The sequence below is a fragment of the Pagrus major genome, chromosome 20 (assembly GCF_040436345.1).
Source record: "Pagrus major chromosome 20, Pma_NU_1.0".
Taxonomy (NCBI): Eukaryota; Metazoa; Chordata; class Actinopteri; order Spariformes; family Sparidae; genus Pagrus; species Pagrus major.
Genome location: NC_133234.1, coordinates 4536358 through 4554900, shown reverse-complemented (window position 1 = coordinate 4554900; position 18543 = coordinate 4536358). Strand labels below are relative to the sequence as shown.

The 18543-nt window shown below is 40.0% G+C and overlaps 1 protein-coding gene across 2 annotated transcripts in view; it reads left to right on the top strand.

Annotated features, from left to right (window-relative positions):
- The window catches only part of fasn (fatty acid synthase), a 112744-nt gene that overhangs the window by 4565 nt on the left and 89636 nt on the right, over positions 1 to 18543 (top strand). For both annotated transcript variants that reach the window (XM_073489331.1, XM_073489330.1), the window contains exons 2-10: positions 2969 to 3104; positions 6598 to 6750; positions 7000 to 7173; positions 8666 to 8866; positions 13007 to 13129; positions 14062 to 14177; positions 14343 to 14477; positions 15369 to 15831; positions 17104 to 17291. In XM_073489331.1, the coding sequence (XP_073345432.1) occupies positions 2978 to 3104; positions 6598 to 6750; positions 7000 to 7173; positions 8666 to 8866; positions 13007 to 13129; positions 14062 to 14177; positions 14343 to 14477; positions 15369 to 15831; positions 17104 to 17291 (1680 nt within the window). In that variant the 5' untranslated portion in view covers positions 2969 to 2977. The remainder of the gene's footprint in view (positions 1 to 2968; positions 3105 to 6597; positions 6751 to 6999; positions 7174 to 8665; positions 8867 to 13006; positions 13130 to 14061; positions 14178 to 14342; positions 14478 to 15368; positions 15832 to 17103; positions 17292 to 18543) is intronic.

The window sequence follows — 18543 nt, the reverse complement described above, 5'->3', positions numbered from 1 at the left end:
TTATTCCCTTTTTCCTGTGATTAAACAACCTATCCTTATGGGAATGTGTTTTCTCCTCCATGATTATAATGCCCCAATCTGCTCACCATGAAAGCCAACAGATGATTTTATGAGTATGAAATGAATGTAAATCATACGGCATTGTAGGCATATGAACATCATTGAAGCTGTTATGGAGGCTTGTTAGGAGACCACAGTAAATCCTCATAATAATACTCCTAAACTAATGTGGATAGCTGAGTGAACATAGCTCTAGATATACTGTAAAGCCGCATTTTTGTTGAAGTCAATGCGTATAGTTGGACAGATGATAAAATTCATATCGTGGGGACCGTATTGACTTCATGGACACGAAGAATGACTTGAGTTTTACACGCTTTTTTTGTTTGTTTTTCCTTTCACCCACCTCTGTATTGTGCATGATTTACACATATAGTGTTCAATTCTGGGCCTAGGCAACATTTAACAAACTATAATACTGTGTTTCAGCTTACACTCACCATGGTGCTCTCATGTACTGACTTTTTACTAGCACTGTTATCTCACAGCATGAACAGCTAGTGCTGTATGAAAGTGTCATTTAGAGAGATACAAAACAAACAAAAACTGATCTGAAGCTTCCAGTCTATCTTCAGCTGGGAACTGAATTTTAGGCTTTTGATTTTCCTTGTACCACTGTGACTCTATTGAGAATACAACTTCATCATGAAGATTGAACAAATGATGGACATTAATTTTCACACATGAAAACAATAATGTGTCAGGAGAAAGTCAGCATCATGAAGCTCCACTTAATTATATGTGGCATACCATGTAGGCTCAGGCAGTGTGTTGAACATTTCTAAAGTTTGTACAGTATGTAATGAAGGAATGAATCTGAAGATGATAGCAGCCATCCTAGCTGCTCTACACTGAGGTAGTGACAGGGTTTAATTTAGAGTAGCTCTGTCCCAAGCTGCAAGCTCATTGGTTGGCAGGTGTGGCCTTGTTGACATGACAGGGCCTGGCCTAGAAACAAAGAACAAAGAAAATCACACACACACACAGGACAACATGGCAATGCTCAGTCATGTACAGAGCAGTCTATCAGCAGACAACATTGTCCGCTGTAAGTGCTCTTTCATGCGTGCTTTAAGGGAGTCTTCATTTCCAAACCTGCCAGTCAACGCCAACACAATTACATCTGCTTCAATACATAAACATGATCCGTGTGAATGGTTACTATTGAATTACTGCCTAATTACAGGGACCTTTTTGAAATTTCCCACTTCATATTTTGCTGTGATTATGAATTTTAAGGCATTTAGCTATTCCACATACTAAGTTTCCCATCAGGACTTTACCTTTTTTTTTTTTTTTTTTTTTTTTTTACAATATATTGGTCAGTATTACAAAGATACAGTGTTACTGCCAGTTGTCCATGCAATCACTGAACCAGCTATCCTTAATATCAGCTGATTTAGAAGCCACACATGCATTAAGAAATTCAAATTCCATTTCAGGGATATCAGGGTCAATTTATTTATAATTTTACAACATCATGGTTGCAAAATGTGTGGCATATTTTCCCAGGATGGGGGCTCTTGTCCCCCTGGGATTTACGTCTATATGATTTGACAAAGAAATTTTTAGTTTGTGTGACCCCGATCACCCACTAGGTGACCATATACACCCACCTGGTGCTAGCTAGTGACTAGCTGTCATTCATTCTTTTTTTTTTTTTTCCCACAATTATTCATTCTTAAAGGAATAGTTCACTCTAGAACGAAATTCAGTCATTATCGACTCACCCTCATGCTGATGAGAAGTCCGGTGTAGTTTCTTATTCCTCAAAGTGCAGCTGGAGACCCGCGGGGGTACCCTCCTGCAGCAAAAATCCATATACAGGTGTCAATTGTGCCCGAGACAAAAAGGTCCAGAAAACTACACAAAAACTTTGTAGTATTCCTCCATACTGCTCGTCCGCTCCAATCCAAGTGTCCTGAAGTGGCGACATCCAGAGTTTACAAGAAACAACGTCATTTAGTGCATTTTTTTATAGCCTAAACAGTCACTATACTATATTTGCCTGGAGGCACGCTCCCGCGTTCACGCGAGTCTCCCTCACAGCCGCTTGCACTACGGAAGCCGCACCAGACAAGATCAACGAGAACTCGCGATAGATACACACGGTATTTACATCCTGCTGTGAGCAACCGAGTGACACACAAACAAAAGAGGGATCTGCCTGCACTAGTGATTTGAAACTTTGAAACTCACAGCAGGATGTAAATACCGGTGCACTTTGAGGAATAAGAAACTACACCGGACTTCTTAGTTTGATAAAATGTGAATTAATGTTTAGAGGGCATTAGAGAGGAGCATTTCAAATAATGTCTTGCCAGTAACTTTACTTATTATGTTGCTTATACACCTACTGTACCTATTACCTAAATATAAAGATAATAATAAATTCATCATTTGTAATTATAAGCTTTAGTCATGTAGACATTCCTTGCAGTAAGAAAAATGCTTAATGTCTGAGTTTCAAAATGCCCCACGTAAATTTAGACGTAATTGTAACACTTGATTTTTTAATTGGCTCCCTAATATACGTATCTGCCCCCCAAAATCCATATCGGTCAGGCCCTATTCTTTACAAGTGTGTACATAAACTTTTGACTACAACTGTATGTTTATCATCCTAGTTTTCTGTCTTGTATAAGGAAAAAAAATGTCTCGCATAGAACCGGCTCATTCACAGCCAACACATCACCAGCATACTCCACTGGACATTTATACATATTCAGTAAATGTAACATTGACAGGGCTACATTCACAGAATATATTTGATTGTGCAATCCAGAAATGTATAATGACTCTGACATCTAAACACACTGTAATGAATAAAATCACTTATTGTTTCTCTCTCTCTCTCTGTCTCTCCCTCTCTCTGTCTCTCTGTCTCTGGCTGTCTGTCTGTTCACAGTAATTCATTATGGATGAAATAGTAATAGCAGGGATATCAGGCCGTTTGCCAGAGTCTAATAACCTGGAGGAATTCTGGGAAAACCTCATCAATGGTGTGGACATGGTGACAGAGGACAACCGGCGGTGGACACCAGGTGAGACCGCTCATAGAGCTGGATTTGATGGAATTATTCTGCTGTGTGGAGCAAAAATAAGAGATTTGCTGTACTGATTGGCAACTTAATTTAAAATAGTCTTTAACAATGCCCTGTGGTACTTAAAAAATATGTCATTGAGGATGAAAATACAGTAAACACCAATGGCTTATTACCATGTAGTCCAGAAAATATTTGGACTGTTTTTTGGATAGGGACAAATTTTGTTTTCATTTTATGCCTGTGTTTGACTACAGTAGAGGGATGACAGGAAGTATTGGGAATAAGAGTTAGGGAATGGTTTGCAAAAAAAAGGTCCCCTCCTTGACTCGAAACAGGGACAGGTTTATGATTAACCTCCCAGGCCACAAGGATACTTTATGGATGCTTATTTTAAACAGAGCAACTATGTATGTATGTTACTACTAAAAATAATGTAGTCAAGGATTTTAAAGGACCCAATATATATTATATATATATATGTATATATATTAGGGTTGGGCGATATGTTAAAAATTTCCAACCGCCCACCGTCAGCCCATCAACCGGCGGTTGCCGATATATTCGGCAGTTGTGTGTGTGGCGGAGAAAAAAAAAAAGAGGGGGGATGTTGCATTCATGTGATGTCGGAAAAATGTAAAAATGACTTTCAGAATGGGATAATTCACATGAACGCCACCTCATGTCAGAAAAACAACTCGGCAACTCGGATCTTCCGACACCACATGAATGCTGCAAAAAAAGTTTAGCGTGCTTTGCGGGCGCAGGGGGCGAGGCTGCAGAAGGACGCATTCGCTCACAGCCTCTAAATGAGCAAACAGGTGGGACATCAGGATAACATACCTGTCCTATTATAACGATCGGGGTGCACAACTGCACATCTTTTTTTGATGTAGTTCTCAAATATGGTTTATGAATTAACGTTACTTTCAGCTCCGCCATTTTGTGAAAGACTTGTCGGAAATCGTGTGAAGCTGCCAGTTCCAATACACGCACACTGAATTGTACTATGCATAGTAATTATGAACTATATGTACCGTGTTGAATTCTGTGAAGTCAGACCATTAATTAAGCAAAATAAAATGACAAAAATCGCCAAAAAAATCGCCAAAAATGAAACCAACCGTGATGGACTCAGCCGATGGGCGATTGGCGATATGTGTATATATGTATGTGTATGTATGTATGTATGTATGTATGTATGTATATGTATATGTAAATATATGTAGCAGCCAATTTTGTCTCTCTTTTGCATCATTATATTATTAATGTCCATTTGTGTCTTTCTAAATATTAACAGTATAACATCCATTCTGTCAAGATACAAACTCAAATACTCCAATATCATAACATATACTCCAAGTTCATATTTGCCAATGATGCTTAAAACACTGATAAACGTGGGTGTCTGTCTTCTTCCAAAAATCTTCTTCAAAGTTTCTGCTGGTCCAGATGTAAACACATACAAAGGAGTTTCTGAATATCTTCATCCTGGACAATTTTTTCCAATAGGTCCATCTTCAGCAACCTAAAACACTGTTTACGTGTGTACAAAAGGCCAAAATGCATAGAAAACCAAAACTTGTTATTCTGTGTCATTCCATTCTATGCCAATTTTCCCTCAATTTTGTTGTTATATTTCACATATTTTTTTCTCCCTCATCTCTGCAGTCCCACTCCTTTCAATCCTCTCTTGCTTCAGTTTTTCCTCTCCTATGAATAAAGAAACCCATTCCTCAGTGCCTGGCAACCATCTTAAGCTCACATTCATGTGCTGAAATGGTTGGATTGGGCAAGCTGATGCTGCTGAGACCACACACAAGGCATCAAGCAGAAAGGTTTCGGCTAGCCCTTTTTCAGTATGTAAGCTCAGCACTAGTGGTTAGAATTTTTTTTAATTAAATGTGAATCAGTTTAAATGAACTATTTTCTCATTCTGCTTGTGCTAAACATAGCAGTTTAATAAGGATGAGCATGGTGACCCTTCACTATGGACAACCTTTTTAATGATGACAGGTTCACTATACATAATCTCATTGTTCCATGTCTCTTCAAAATGACATTCATCATTTGACACAGGATATTATTTTAAAGAAATAGTTAAATACTTTGGAAAATACACTTCGTGCTGTCTTTGTATGAGTCAGGTAAGAAGATGAGACGAGAAATTGCCATGTCTGTATTATTAGCTGAAGTCACTTGGTGGTTAGCTTAGTGTAATAAAGGCTGGAAGCAGGGGAAATTGGCTAACTTTGCTCTCTCTAGCATGAAAAAACCCCAAACCCCCAAACTCATTAACAGAGTGTCAATATAGTAAATCGCAGTTTAAGGAAAAGTAATGTGCACAAAGTTTTGCGGATAGGTTCACCTACTGGTGCAGGGGAGCGGTGACGCAGGGGATTCGTGTAATAGTGCACAACTAATGTAAAGACAGCCAGCCAGCCAGCCAGCCAGCCAGCTCGCTTCATTAATCCCTGAGGGGAAATTAGGTGATCATAGCAGCGGGTACATACAAGTACAAATACAATCAAAATTACAGAAACAATAAAGTACTATATACAATATACAAAAAACAATAAAATACTATATACAATAAAATGCTTAAGTAGCTATAAAATAAAATACTGAGGTATCGAAGAGAAAAGGTAAGTGGAACATAAGGTGCAACAGGATAAGGTGCAGTATTTACAGTAATAGTAATTTAAAGAGCATTATTTGTGTGTTATGTGTGTATGTGTGGAGTGTGCGTTATAAAGAATGATGGCACCAGGTAGGAATGATTTCCTGTGCTGTTCCTTCAGGCACCGGGGTTGAATGAGTCTGTTGCTGAAGCTGCTCTTAAGCTTGTCCAGAGTTTTGTGGAGGGGGTGAGAGGCATTGTCCATGATTGCCAGCAGTTTTGCCAGCATCCTGTCCTCCGCCACCTCCTCCAGGGTGACAAGCTTAGAGCCAACAACAGACTCTGCCTTCTTGATGAGGGGCGCTGAAGGTGAGGTTCGCCCAGGGCGTCATGCAAGCTAGGACTGCCACTGCAGTGAGGTCTCCAGGTTTGGTACAATTGTGCCTGCAAACCGTCGTCAGTGCTTGTACATGCATATAGCGCAAGTGGTCTTTCATCCCACAGGAAGACCTGTTGTATGTAAAAGTGGCTGCTCACCTTGATTGTGCGTTGAAGTTTTTTTTTTTTCAGTTCATCCAAACTGAAGTAAACTCCTGTCAACTGCAGTGCTTCACTTTATCCCTTCAATGTGGCTGCTGCTTGTTTTTATCCTTGACATCATCCTCCAAAAAACTCTTTGGCAGCCAATGGAGGATCCCATATTTCTCAAAATTAATTGAAGGGATGCCTCATCAGCTGTAGCTCCCCATTTTCTTTCTAAATCTCAGGAACTCGTGTATAGTAATTTGATGATTTGCCATATATGAAAGAAAAACACTCTGTACTTGCAATGTAAACATAAAATTACTTTTCTCCGCTCTTGCTGTTTTCTAGGTTTGTATGGTCTTCCAAAGAGGAATGGCAAACTGAAGGACATCAGCCACTTTGATGCAGCCTTCTTTGGAGTCCACCCCAAACAGGCAAACACCATGGATCCCCAGCTTCGTCTCTTGCTTGAGATTGCCTACGAGGCTATTGTAGATGGAGGTGAGGAGACGGGCTGAAAAGACTCAGCACTACAGATCTGCAGTGGACAGTAATATGAGAGAAATTAGCTAGAAAGGGTGGGAAAAGAATACAGTAAATGTTTGCTAGAAAGTGGAACTGAATTGTTTTTTGTATTTTCACATTTTTTAAAATTCTGGTTTAGTTCTAAAAAGAGCTCATGATCTGAGAGAGGCTACCTGATGAAATACAGAGCGACTGATTTATACACAATGAAATGTTGTGATGCAGGACTGAACCCGGCCGCACTGCGTGGCAGTAAGACGGGTGTCTACATCGGGGTGAGTGGCTCTGAGGCTGGTGAAGCGTTCAGCAGAGATCCAGAGGAGCTGCTGGGCTATAGCATGACTGGCTGCCAACGTGCCATGTTGGCCAACAGACTCTCCTACTTCTTTGACTTCAGCGGTATGCCCACACAGCCAGCTCCAATATGTGCTTTTACTCTTTGGCAGTAAGTTTGATGCTGGTCTGATAATGCCCCAGCATTAAGGCTAATTCTAAGACTAAGCTGACTAAGCTAAGACTAGGCTGAATACCAGACTTCACGATGGGGTCCCAATGGATGTTGCTCACCCAGCACCATGTCAAAAAAGTGTTCTGCTTCCAAGTTGTGCAGCCTACAACATGTGTGAATACTTTTCTATGGCTCTGCGTCTTCCCTTTTCATTGACAAAACATTACTCACATGAAAATAGCATTTCTAGACTCAGGGAACATACTCACTGTTAGTAACATTCGTTCACACTACTAAATACTTGTATACTAGTTTGAAAATACAAACTGTTAAAACTGTTCTTTTTTCCTGTTGTAAATGTTTTGTTGTTGCCTTATTTAATACCCAGAAGTGACCTAAACTATTGCAATAATCTGCTTGTATTGGAATAGCGATGGTTCTAACCACTCATAAACTGCTAACTATGTTTTGGAATTAAAGCATTGATTAATCCTGCAAAAGTTAATTTGACCATTCCAGTAAATATGGTAAGATAAGAAATAACAGGGATGTTATTGTCAAAACAAAAGTGCAAAAGCATGAATGATGCAAACATTCAACTGGAATGAAGCATGCAGACATAAGATGCAACCAACAGAATACAAAATGGAATGGATAGATAAATGGTATAAAAGTAAAGTATGAAAGCATGTACATGTTTGATTGCTTGGCCTCTTGTCTTGCTTTCTTTCTCGAGAACCGTTCATCTAAGCTACTTCACACTCCACACTGAGGGTAATGAAAAGTAATCTGAGTTGAGCCGTCAGCCCCGCCCTTCTGCTGAACAGTGCAGTGTTTGCTGTTTATTTAAAATGTATTCACATTGAATGTGTTGCGTGTCCAAATGGCACCAAGTGTGACACTTTATGCTTTCTTGGTTCCTCAGTAACAAACCACCCAAGAGCGAAGTAGATTGGATGAATGGTTCTTGAGATATGCAAAGGACACAAATTCAGACAGGCAGAGATTCCTTGCTTTATAGTTAAAAGATGTCATGGAAGGAGGCGAGAGAGGTGATGTACTGTTCGGACTTAACTACACTCTGTATGAACTTGCTTCTGAGTCATTGCAGTTCCAATCAATTTTGTACAAATAATCCTCATGCATAGCTGACAGAATTCCAGTACCAGTATTACTGATAATATGGCTATCACTGTATGTATTTTCAAGCAGACATGGATGTAGACCGAAATAAAAACTAAATGTGTGCTCTCATTAGATTAATATAAAGCATTGTTCAGCCATAGTTAGTGCTGCTGGACTGCTTTCTAGTTTAAAGTGAATGTAATGTAGTCAATTTGAATCATTCCACATTTTGAATGACATCGAGTATTTACTATTGTTTTCTGCAGATGTTGTTTGTAGTTCTAATCCAGTCTCCTTTCCTCTCTTCTCCTTCTCCAGGCCCCAGCATTGCCATTGACACAGCCTGTTCCTCCAGTTTGCTGGCTTTAGAAAATGCCTTCCATGCCATTCGCCAAGGCCAGTGTGATGCTGCTCTAGTGGGGGGAGTCAACCTGCTGCTCAAACCGAACACCTCAGTGCAGTTCATGAAACTGGGCATGCTCAGTCCTGAAGGGACTTGCAAATCCTTTGACTCATCAGGTAAAAGAAAGTTGCACTGTGCTCCTCTGGCTTTGTGGTTTGAGATGTCAACCATGATCAGCAATGTCCCCTGGTCAAATCCAGCTGAGGGCCTTTGGTGCATCTCCCTGTCCCTTGTTTCCTGTCATCTCTTCACCATCTCTCCCTATCTAATACAAGCCTAAAATACATTCAGGCAAGAATTTTGTTTTCACATCTGTGGCTCAGGGTAAGTATAATGGGCCTCATGCGTAAAGTGTTACCTTCCAAAGCTTCTGGATATGCAGGATCATGTGATAATTTGGCTTCAAGCTGACTGAACACACACACATTTAACCAATCAGTGTTTTTTGAGGATCTAATGGGAGTTATAGATGGCAGGTACTGGCTTGATTGAGGTGAGCAAGAGAAGCGATTGTTTGTTTGAAAAACAACAATGGCAGCTCCTCAAGAGGGCAGGGTAGCTGCTGTAGTATCAGTTGTATTAGTACTGAAAAGGATATTTCATTGAAGGAAGAGCTAGGAACAGCACAGGAGGCTTTCCTTGATGGAATATATGTTTTTGCTCTTCACTAAGTAGTCAGGTTATGTTTATAGACAGATTGTTCACCAAATCACCTACCCTTTTCCAAACAGTTTCTAGTTATATCTTTCCAGATGATTCTGTGTAAGAAACCATCTGGCCTGTCAGGTTACATGAATTGTGTGTGTACACACAGATTTGATCTTAAAATGTGCAAACGATTTAAGAAACGTGCCATTCATCAATACTTGTATACTTCTTGCTTATTCTTAATATCAAAATTGAAGAGTGCCTTGGACCACACATACGTAAGACAATACACACAAAGCCAACTTGCATTTAGTGCTGTGAAATATTAATAATCATGGAACATACACAAACACACATAGGAGGTTGATGGTTCTGTGGGACTTGACCACAGGCGTTGATACCCGACAGCAACTCATTTCACCTTATTGAAATTCAAGCAGATCTCTTTTATTACAATGTGCAATGACCAAGGCCTATACTTAAAGCTGGGGTGTGTATTTTAGGCGTCATTTGGTCAAAAATCAATAATAACCTTTCAGCATATTGTAATTCATAGTGTTATGACAGAACACTGGACTTCTGTGTCTCCTCTTGGCTCTGTATTCAGGCTTTAAAAAATCAATGCCGTGACGGTAGTGTTCAGCCAATCACAGTTCATTTTACAGAGCAAGCTGTTTTGGGCGTTCCTATTGGTTGCTCGACCAAAGTCGATGCTCGTTCACCTTTCATCGGTGGTGAAGGTGCAACGGCGGACGTCCTGGCAGGAAAAGCCGCTATCCCAGCATTACCAACAAAAGCGTACATGGCTAAGCAAGCCAAAAAAAGGAAGACTGATGTAGAGAAACGAGAGTCTAAAAGGGAGAGTGACAATAGACGGAATAAATCACGTGTAAACATTGGACAAGCATATCCGAGGTGGAGAGAGCTTCGCGATAGCATCCTGGACAGGTGACTCAGACGACTTTATTAATCCTTTTGGGAGGTTCCCTCAGGGAAATTGAAGCTCCATGTCACTCACAGCACTGTTACACACACAGTATAAAAGTATACATATAAATAAAGTATACATATAAATAAATAAGTATAAAAAACACTGTAAGAATACAGTTAAAATATATTATATACACACACTTGTGTATGTATGTGTGTGTGTGTGTATATATATATATATATATATATATATATATATATATATATATATATATGTATATATATATGGCACGGGGGACAAAGGAGTTTTTTAGTCTGTTTGTCCGGCTCTTTGGAAGGAGCAGCCTGTCGCTGAACCGGCTCCTCTGGCTGCTAATGACAGTGTGCAGAGGGTGGTTGGCATTATCCAGGATGCCCTGCAGTTTGTTGAGAGTTCTCCTCTCTGCCACTGTCACCAGAGGGTCCAGCTTCATGCCGACCACCGAGCCGGCAGAAAATTGTAATGGCATTTATTTTATACAGGGTTTAGGCTTGCTGCTGTGACTAGAGTCTAGAGTTGACTGATGAGACAAAAAGCAAAAGCGCCTTTTTGGCAATATTTCAGCTTTAAACCCAATGTTGAGAGGGAACCTAATAACAATAATGAGGGAAAAGGAGTTGGTTATCTCACTGAGAAGTTGAAAGTGTGCAGTCTGTCCCATGCAGCTTTTTATCTAAAAGCTAACTTAGGCTGCTCCCACAGACTATACAGTTACTCCGACATATTTCAAACTGATCCTGTTGCCTTTTTGGTAGACTCATTTCTGATGATCAATAGCATTGAGTGCTAAACTCACATGTTGGTGGTCCTCTGAGAGATGATGGTGCAATAACACTTTTTTCCCATGTGCTTGTCTCTGCCTAGAACCTCACTGCAGACACACAAATAAGATTATTTTTTATCTTAACCAAACTTTATTCAGTAAAATTTCTATCTATACTGAAGAAATGTTTGCTGTCCACATGGCACTTAAGCCTGCTGCTCTTATACAGGTTTATTGGGGCGTTTCCCTATGCCCATTACAAATTGCCTGGCACATGCATGCAAATTAAGATCTAAAGTTAACATCATCATTCTCAGGTAGGTAAGTACAGACATTGCTGTCAGCACATTTCTCAAATCCCACATGGGATTTTCTTATTTCCCTCTCATTACTTTGTGCAAGAAAAAATAGGAGAGAAAATAAGAAAACATTCATGCATGAGGCCCATTGATCTTTGTGGTGCTGGACCTTAACTTGTTGGCTGATGATTTTTATCATTATCATTAAATGGAATAAATTGTTATTTAACATACATTATTTATCTACAGAGCCTGGGAAGGGACATGGGGAAAAAAAGAAGGGGAAACAGAAAAGAAAAAAGATGTGAGATGCCAGATCTCAGATCTCACAAAACACTTTTTCATTTAGGTCAATACACTTCTGGGTCAATTTGTCATGGTTGATGCTAGAATGGATGGGGGCAGGACATTCTGCTGTGTGCTCTGCTGTGATTGGTTGTTGCCTCATCAGTTGGTAAGTTTTGTAAATGGGTTTTGGAAACAGTTATTGCCAGACTTACAGGGTATATTATTTGTAGCTTATGTGTATTTTTCTTACAGTTGGTTTACATAACACACAGCTAATGTATGTGCTAATATAGGGGATTATTACCTGAAGTTTCCCTTGTGAACACACTGACCTCTTAGGCTGTGGCAGTCCCTCCTAACCGGCTGTTGTTCTTCTCAGGTTACACTTCTCCTCCGGAGTAACTCTGCGCTGCTGCAATGTCTCTTTGCTAGAGAGAGCAAACAGGCCTGGTGTCAGAAGGACGGGCTGCCCCTCAACAAGCAGCCTGGTGGAAAACCCTGCCTTGCTGAAACCAAGTAATGGTAGTACTGCTTGGTCCAAGCTCTGTGTGTGTGGAGGGGCAGCCCACCCTGCGAACACCCAGTCTTCCCATTCTTCCTATCCCCGAGACACAGCTGCGAGCTTAAGAGGTCGATGTGTTTACCGGGGAGTACAGCTGGCAATTTCATTGTATCAGCACCACCACTGGCCTGTAGTTTTATAAACCAACCACAACCAAAACACAGGCACAACCAGAGAATGCAGTTAGTCGCTCATCTGTCCCTCCAGCCGATCCATCCTCACATCAACCGTGCTGAATTGACCTTGAAGTACACTGACCTAAATGAAAAAGTTTGAGCTGACCCCGAGCAAATGAAATGGAGGCATATATATACAGTAAAGCAGTGATCAGTTAGTGCTTAAAAAAGGAAGTTGATCAGTTGGAATATAATTACAAATAAAAACAAAGACATAAAGAAGCATCTGCTCCATCAGATGTAATGCAAATACAAGTAACAATAGACAGGACGGGGGCATTTACATTCAGGCCTGCAGTAATATATAGTTGATAGGATCAAAGGGTCTTGGGAGGGGGCAGGAGGCAGATGGGAGACGTACAGTAGTTGGCAAATGGCAAGATCAAGGTGGTGAAACCAAAATGTCCCAATGTGTATTTCTTCATCACAATCTTGGAGTAATTTTGATTTAACTGTGCATTATGTGCATTATTTATACTTTTTGATGCAGTCTGCGTCCATGTGTGTGTGTGTGAATACCAATATGAAGTTTGTACCTTCTTTTGACCAGGAAATGGATACTGCCGTTCTGAGGCAGCAGTGGCAGTACTACTGACCAAGCAGTCAGTGGCTAAAAGGGTGTATGCCACAGTGGTCAATGCTGGCAACAACACAGATGGATACAAAGAGCAGGGTAAGGAGGTACACTAAAGGCCTGCAAGCTCTAAACTCATGCTGTGACACAAGAACACTGCATCAACTAGCAAAATTTCACATAATGTAAGAGTTGGTCAAGAAAGATAAATGACATAATATCACAACACAATATCTCTGTGTAAGAAATTTGGTCATTATAGTCTGACGTGACATTCTGGATCAAATGCTACATTATTAAATGCTTGAATTTAAAATTCTCTAATTATAAATGATTATAAAAGGGCAGAAGAAAAAAAATAAAAATGGCCATTGTTCTGGTGCAGTCCTTCAGCTGTCTATCCATGTCTTGTAAGGTAGCTAATTTACTTTTGTCTCCTGTATCCCTAATAGATAAAGATTTTACACTTATCTGTTGCAGTGCTTTAGTATTACACAAACCAGTAAATATGTATAGCATCTAGAATTGGCAACTCATCGACAAATTACAACATAAAGTAGTCATATCTATTGTATAATGTATTATTAATAATATCTTTAGATTATGGCATTTCTACTGTTTTTAAGTAAGGAACCTGAATCAGTTGGCAATATCATTTTAGACTGATTTTTTATATCCATTTATCAATCAGTTATTTCAGCTCTCTAATAGACCTGTGGATTATTCTTGTTATCTTGATGACACATTTCACAGTGTTTCAAAAGTGTATGAAGTTGGACTCATTTGTAATTAAATAATTTTCTAATTTGATAACCCTTGTTTTCTTCAGGCAACAACAGGTGAAAGAATCTCAATTTGCACATATTCTTTTAACATCATTGTAATTCAGGTGCACCTCAGAAAAAGCTATCTGACAGTAGAAGAGTTGAGCAAAAATATCAACTGTCTTCGTGAAAGTGCAGTAGCAGTTAACTAACAGTTATGGCATGGCATACGATACTTGTCCTCACACACTGCTATTGGTCCCTCAGGTGTAACGTTTCCTTCAGGTGAGATGCAGCAGAGGCTGGTTTGTTCTCTCTACCAGGAGGCGAATATAATGCCTGAGCAGGTTGAATATATTGAAGCCCATGGCACGGGAACAAAGGTCAGTGCATACAGCAGTCTAGTTTGGATAGCTAATAACAGATAACAGGCATTCATGAATACATGCTGCTTTTTTAAATCTGAAAATGAAAAGGTCATCTTCACACACTCATCTAACATCACTAACCAGGAATGTCTCTGCATCATCTCTGCTCTCTGCTTGCAGGTTGGCGACCCACAGGAAGTGAATGGCATTGTCAATGTGTTTTGTCAATCACAGCGAGAGCCTCTGCTTATTGGCTCCACCAAGTCTAACATGGGCCATCCAGAACCGGCCTCTGGTATGGCTGCCCTGGCGAAGGTGAAAGTCGCCTGTTATTAGCTGCTCTTTTACTTTCTTTTTCTTTAATTTGAAGCTTAATATTTATTGTTTTTTAGACCATAAATGCAGTCACAATCTTTTTCTACCTCTTGAATGTCCACACTAGAACAGTGGCTGGCTGCACCCCACTGCCTTTCTAATCTTTGCGAGAACTCTGTGTCTTTTCTGTATCTTTGTGCTAAAATAATTATACAGTTGGGGATAATAATGTACACTTTCTTCCTCCTGGAAGACATTTTTGATGTTGCGCTTGGTTGTGCACACAATAAAAGTGACAGTGGTTGTGCGAGGAATAAAAAAAGGAGGAGGATAAAGTTGCCCTCTGGTTAGGGTACTTATCAAATCTTTTTCTACTTTGGAGTACTATTGCCACCTACTGACCTTTTTTTGTATTGCTTTAGTATAATCTATAGTCAGAGTATGATAAAAGCAATGTGACAATATGGCAGATAAGTGGCAAGATAGTTAAAAGGGTTAGTTTCAAAATTTTTTATATATGTTATGTGTTAAAATGGTGCCGCATACATAGCACCCCCCACCCCTCCCCACCTTCCGGGGCACGGAAAAAAGTTCAAGCTTAGGATTTTTTTCCACTATCAGCCCTGAATTCAATTCCTATTTGCACATATACTATATGATGTATACTACATATCATACTGTATGAGATAATGTACATCTATGAGAAATTAATTACACTTGTCTTCACTGCAGTATGTCTATCATTTTCAAAAAGGAAGGAGGCTGGGCATCTTTGACACCAAATGAACGAATGAGAAGGAATTGATAATGAGCTGTTTTAGATATTTCAAATTAAAATGATCTCATCATATTTGTTTTTATTTTATTGGTTATTTTTCATCCTACACAAAGGTGTTGCTTTCTTTGGAGAAAGGGGTCTGGGCTCCCAACCTGCACTTCAACAGTCCTAACCCAAACATTCCCGCCCTCACTGATGGTAGGGTTCAAGTCGTTGACCGGCCTACTCCTATTCAACGTGGCATTGTAGGCATCAACTCCTTTGGATTTGGAGGTTCCAATGTTCATGTGATCCTTCGTCCAGCCGAGAAATCAGCAGATGTCACTGCACCACCCAGGATGGTTTCCAGAGTGCTTCAGGCTTGTGGCCGTACAGAGGCTGCAGTAAACACCATGCTTCAAAAGGGGAAGGAACACACTGCAGATGACAGCTTCCTGTCTTTGCTTAATGAGGTGGCAGGATTTCCTACTGCCAGCATGCCCTACCGAGGCTACACTCTGATTGGCTCTCAGATTGACGTCATTGAGGTGCAGCAGGTGCAGGCCACTGCCAGGCCACTCTGGTACATCTGTTCAGGTTAGTCATCAAACAAATAAACAATCAGACAAAACAACAGATTTCAGTTTTAAGAAAAAAGGGTTTGCCAGAGTTTCCCCTATAGGCATCTAGCAGTGGCGCACCTCTGCTGGTGAAATGTGACCACCACTGCTGAATTTATTTTTTTAATTTATTTTTTCGAGAGGAGAGGAGGATGACAAGGGAGAGGAGGAGAGGGAGATTTATTTTTTTATGCATTTTACCTCTTACAGTTATCGCTTAGACTTACCTGAATATGTCAGCTCAACAATCAGATCAACAGGCATTGAGTTGATGTCAACACTGAAGCAAGCAATGTTGAACACAGTCAGGATCATCATTTTCAGAAAAGGGTAAAAAAACACTCCTGCAGCTTCACGTGAGTGTTGCACAGTAACATTACAACAAATGTAGTCATTGATAGAAATATGTGGGGAACAGCTGTCAATCAAAGACAGTTGACAGATTCCCTCAGAAATATTAATGATTATTTAAACAGGATTCATAAAGGATCATCATAAAGTTAGGTTATTTTATCACTAAAAATGTTCTTAAAATTCAATTGATTAGCACTAACTGATAATACAACACTGGTGATGCAAGTTAATTCTACAAAAAAGGAGAGTTAAGTATGAATAATTGTAAGAATGAATGACAGTTCAGTATCAGTGGATGTAAATGCCGCACGTTGCCAATGTACAAAAACAGATTTGCACGCATATGACTCCTATGACTCTGCTGCTACAGTTCCATCCTAGGGGAAACACTGAAATGCTTATTATTATCTATAGAGCAAGATGATTTCACTTTTTCTAAGGACCTTTTCTGTGGGCAGAATTGCCAATATAAATGGTTCAGACTTCACAGATTACTTTCCGGATTATCCAGAATTGATGTTGCTGTTGATTTTTTAAATGTCATGTTTCAATGTTGAGTAACAAAAATACAATTCCATCACCTCCATTGCTTTTGGGGGAAGGAGAAATCTCAGAGAAAGATATCTAAAAACCTGGACAAATAAAGCTAAAATTATCTTCATTAAAAGATACCAACAGTCATAATTAAGAATTTGTAATTTGGGTGAACCAACTTGAGTAGAATCGAGCAATCATCTTGGACACCACTGCAAATACTGCCCGCTCAAACAATGACTAATCTTTGGATTAAGTTTTGGAATGGGATTGTTGAAAAAATTCACATCTCCTCAGACAGATCTTTTCAGTGAACAGTGTATTGCTTGATTAAGGTGTGTGACTGTTGTATCCATGACAGGTATGGGAACACAATGGGCAGGTATGGGCCGCAGTCTCATGCAGCTGCCAGACTTCAGAGAGTCCATCCTGCAGTCAGATGCAGCCCTGAAGGACACCGGCCTGGTTGTGTCTCGCCTACTCATGGAGGCAGACGATGCCACTTTTGAAGATACTGTTCATGCCTTTGTTAGCCTCGCTGCAATACAGGTAGAGTAAATATTTGGGGCACAAGGGCTGACCCTAGTTAGGACCCTGTTGAAATGCAAGAAATTAGTCTTAACAAAAATGTATCACATTTTTGAGGGCCTAAACATGCTTGAAAACTTTGCTCACATGTGATGAAAAGTTACATGTTTTATGGTTCCTGGCCATGTACATGGAAAAATGGCTTGCTAATGCCCCCTGCAAACAAGTTTTGCCTATATCAAGGGTTTTTTTACTCAAACTTTTTACTCAAATGTCTGAAACGGATTTTTATTCAAGGTCAGGGGCCCTGCAATCACAAAGAGATAATATTTTGTAGCCTGTGACATTTTGAATCCCCTGCCCAGCTTTCAGTCTTGCTCTGGCAGTGTTGGATCCTTTCATGTCACCTGACCGAAAGGCAGCTTTTTGGCTCTGAAAAGAGCCCTCACCTCACCTCCAGGCCTTCTGGTTGGGGAATGATCTTACTGTCTCCATGATCACTATGTCATCAACACATTTTCTGATATATGATGTCACTGAAGAGGTATATTCTTCCAGAGTGATGTTGTCCTGAGTGGCAGCATCTCTGAACATTTGCCAGTCTGTACACTCAAAACAGTCCTGTAAGGCTGCTGTTGCTTCATCTGTCCACACTTTAAGGGTTCATTCAGATCAAATCAGGTGGTGCAGCGAAACGCTTCAGGTTTGTGCGGCAGTGTCACTCCATGGTCCGTGTGTGTGATGTATTGGGAAACTTTGCTGATCAGTTTGTCAAAAGGAGAAGCTGCTATGTTGTTAGCATGCTGGTCTAAATATGATTAAGCGTTTTTATACTGGACAGCAATCCGCCAATTTGGCTGTCCTTTTTGCGGCTAGGTCCGCGAATTTAGACAGACCGCGGTATATTGGGGGTCTGTTTTGGTCTGCCAATATGACGCCTAGGAGAGCACACTTTTTGCCACCTCCATTGCTATATAAATCCAAGTTGTTGATGTCCCCGCGGATCGCTTCACTAGGCAGCAATAACAATGACTTGCCAATAAACAACATAAAACCGAATTAATGTAAAGCAAAATCAGATTAGAAATAGACATGCAATCATGAATCATAGATTAAATAATAAATAAATCTTACTTTACTGTAATAATACTGAGTGCTAGACTCCTAGAAACTGTTGTACATTAAAACAACCAAAGCCATAATGTTAAATTAGATAACCTATTCCTAAAATTCACTTACTCAAAGCGGGGTTGGAAGAAACAGAAAACGTGTC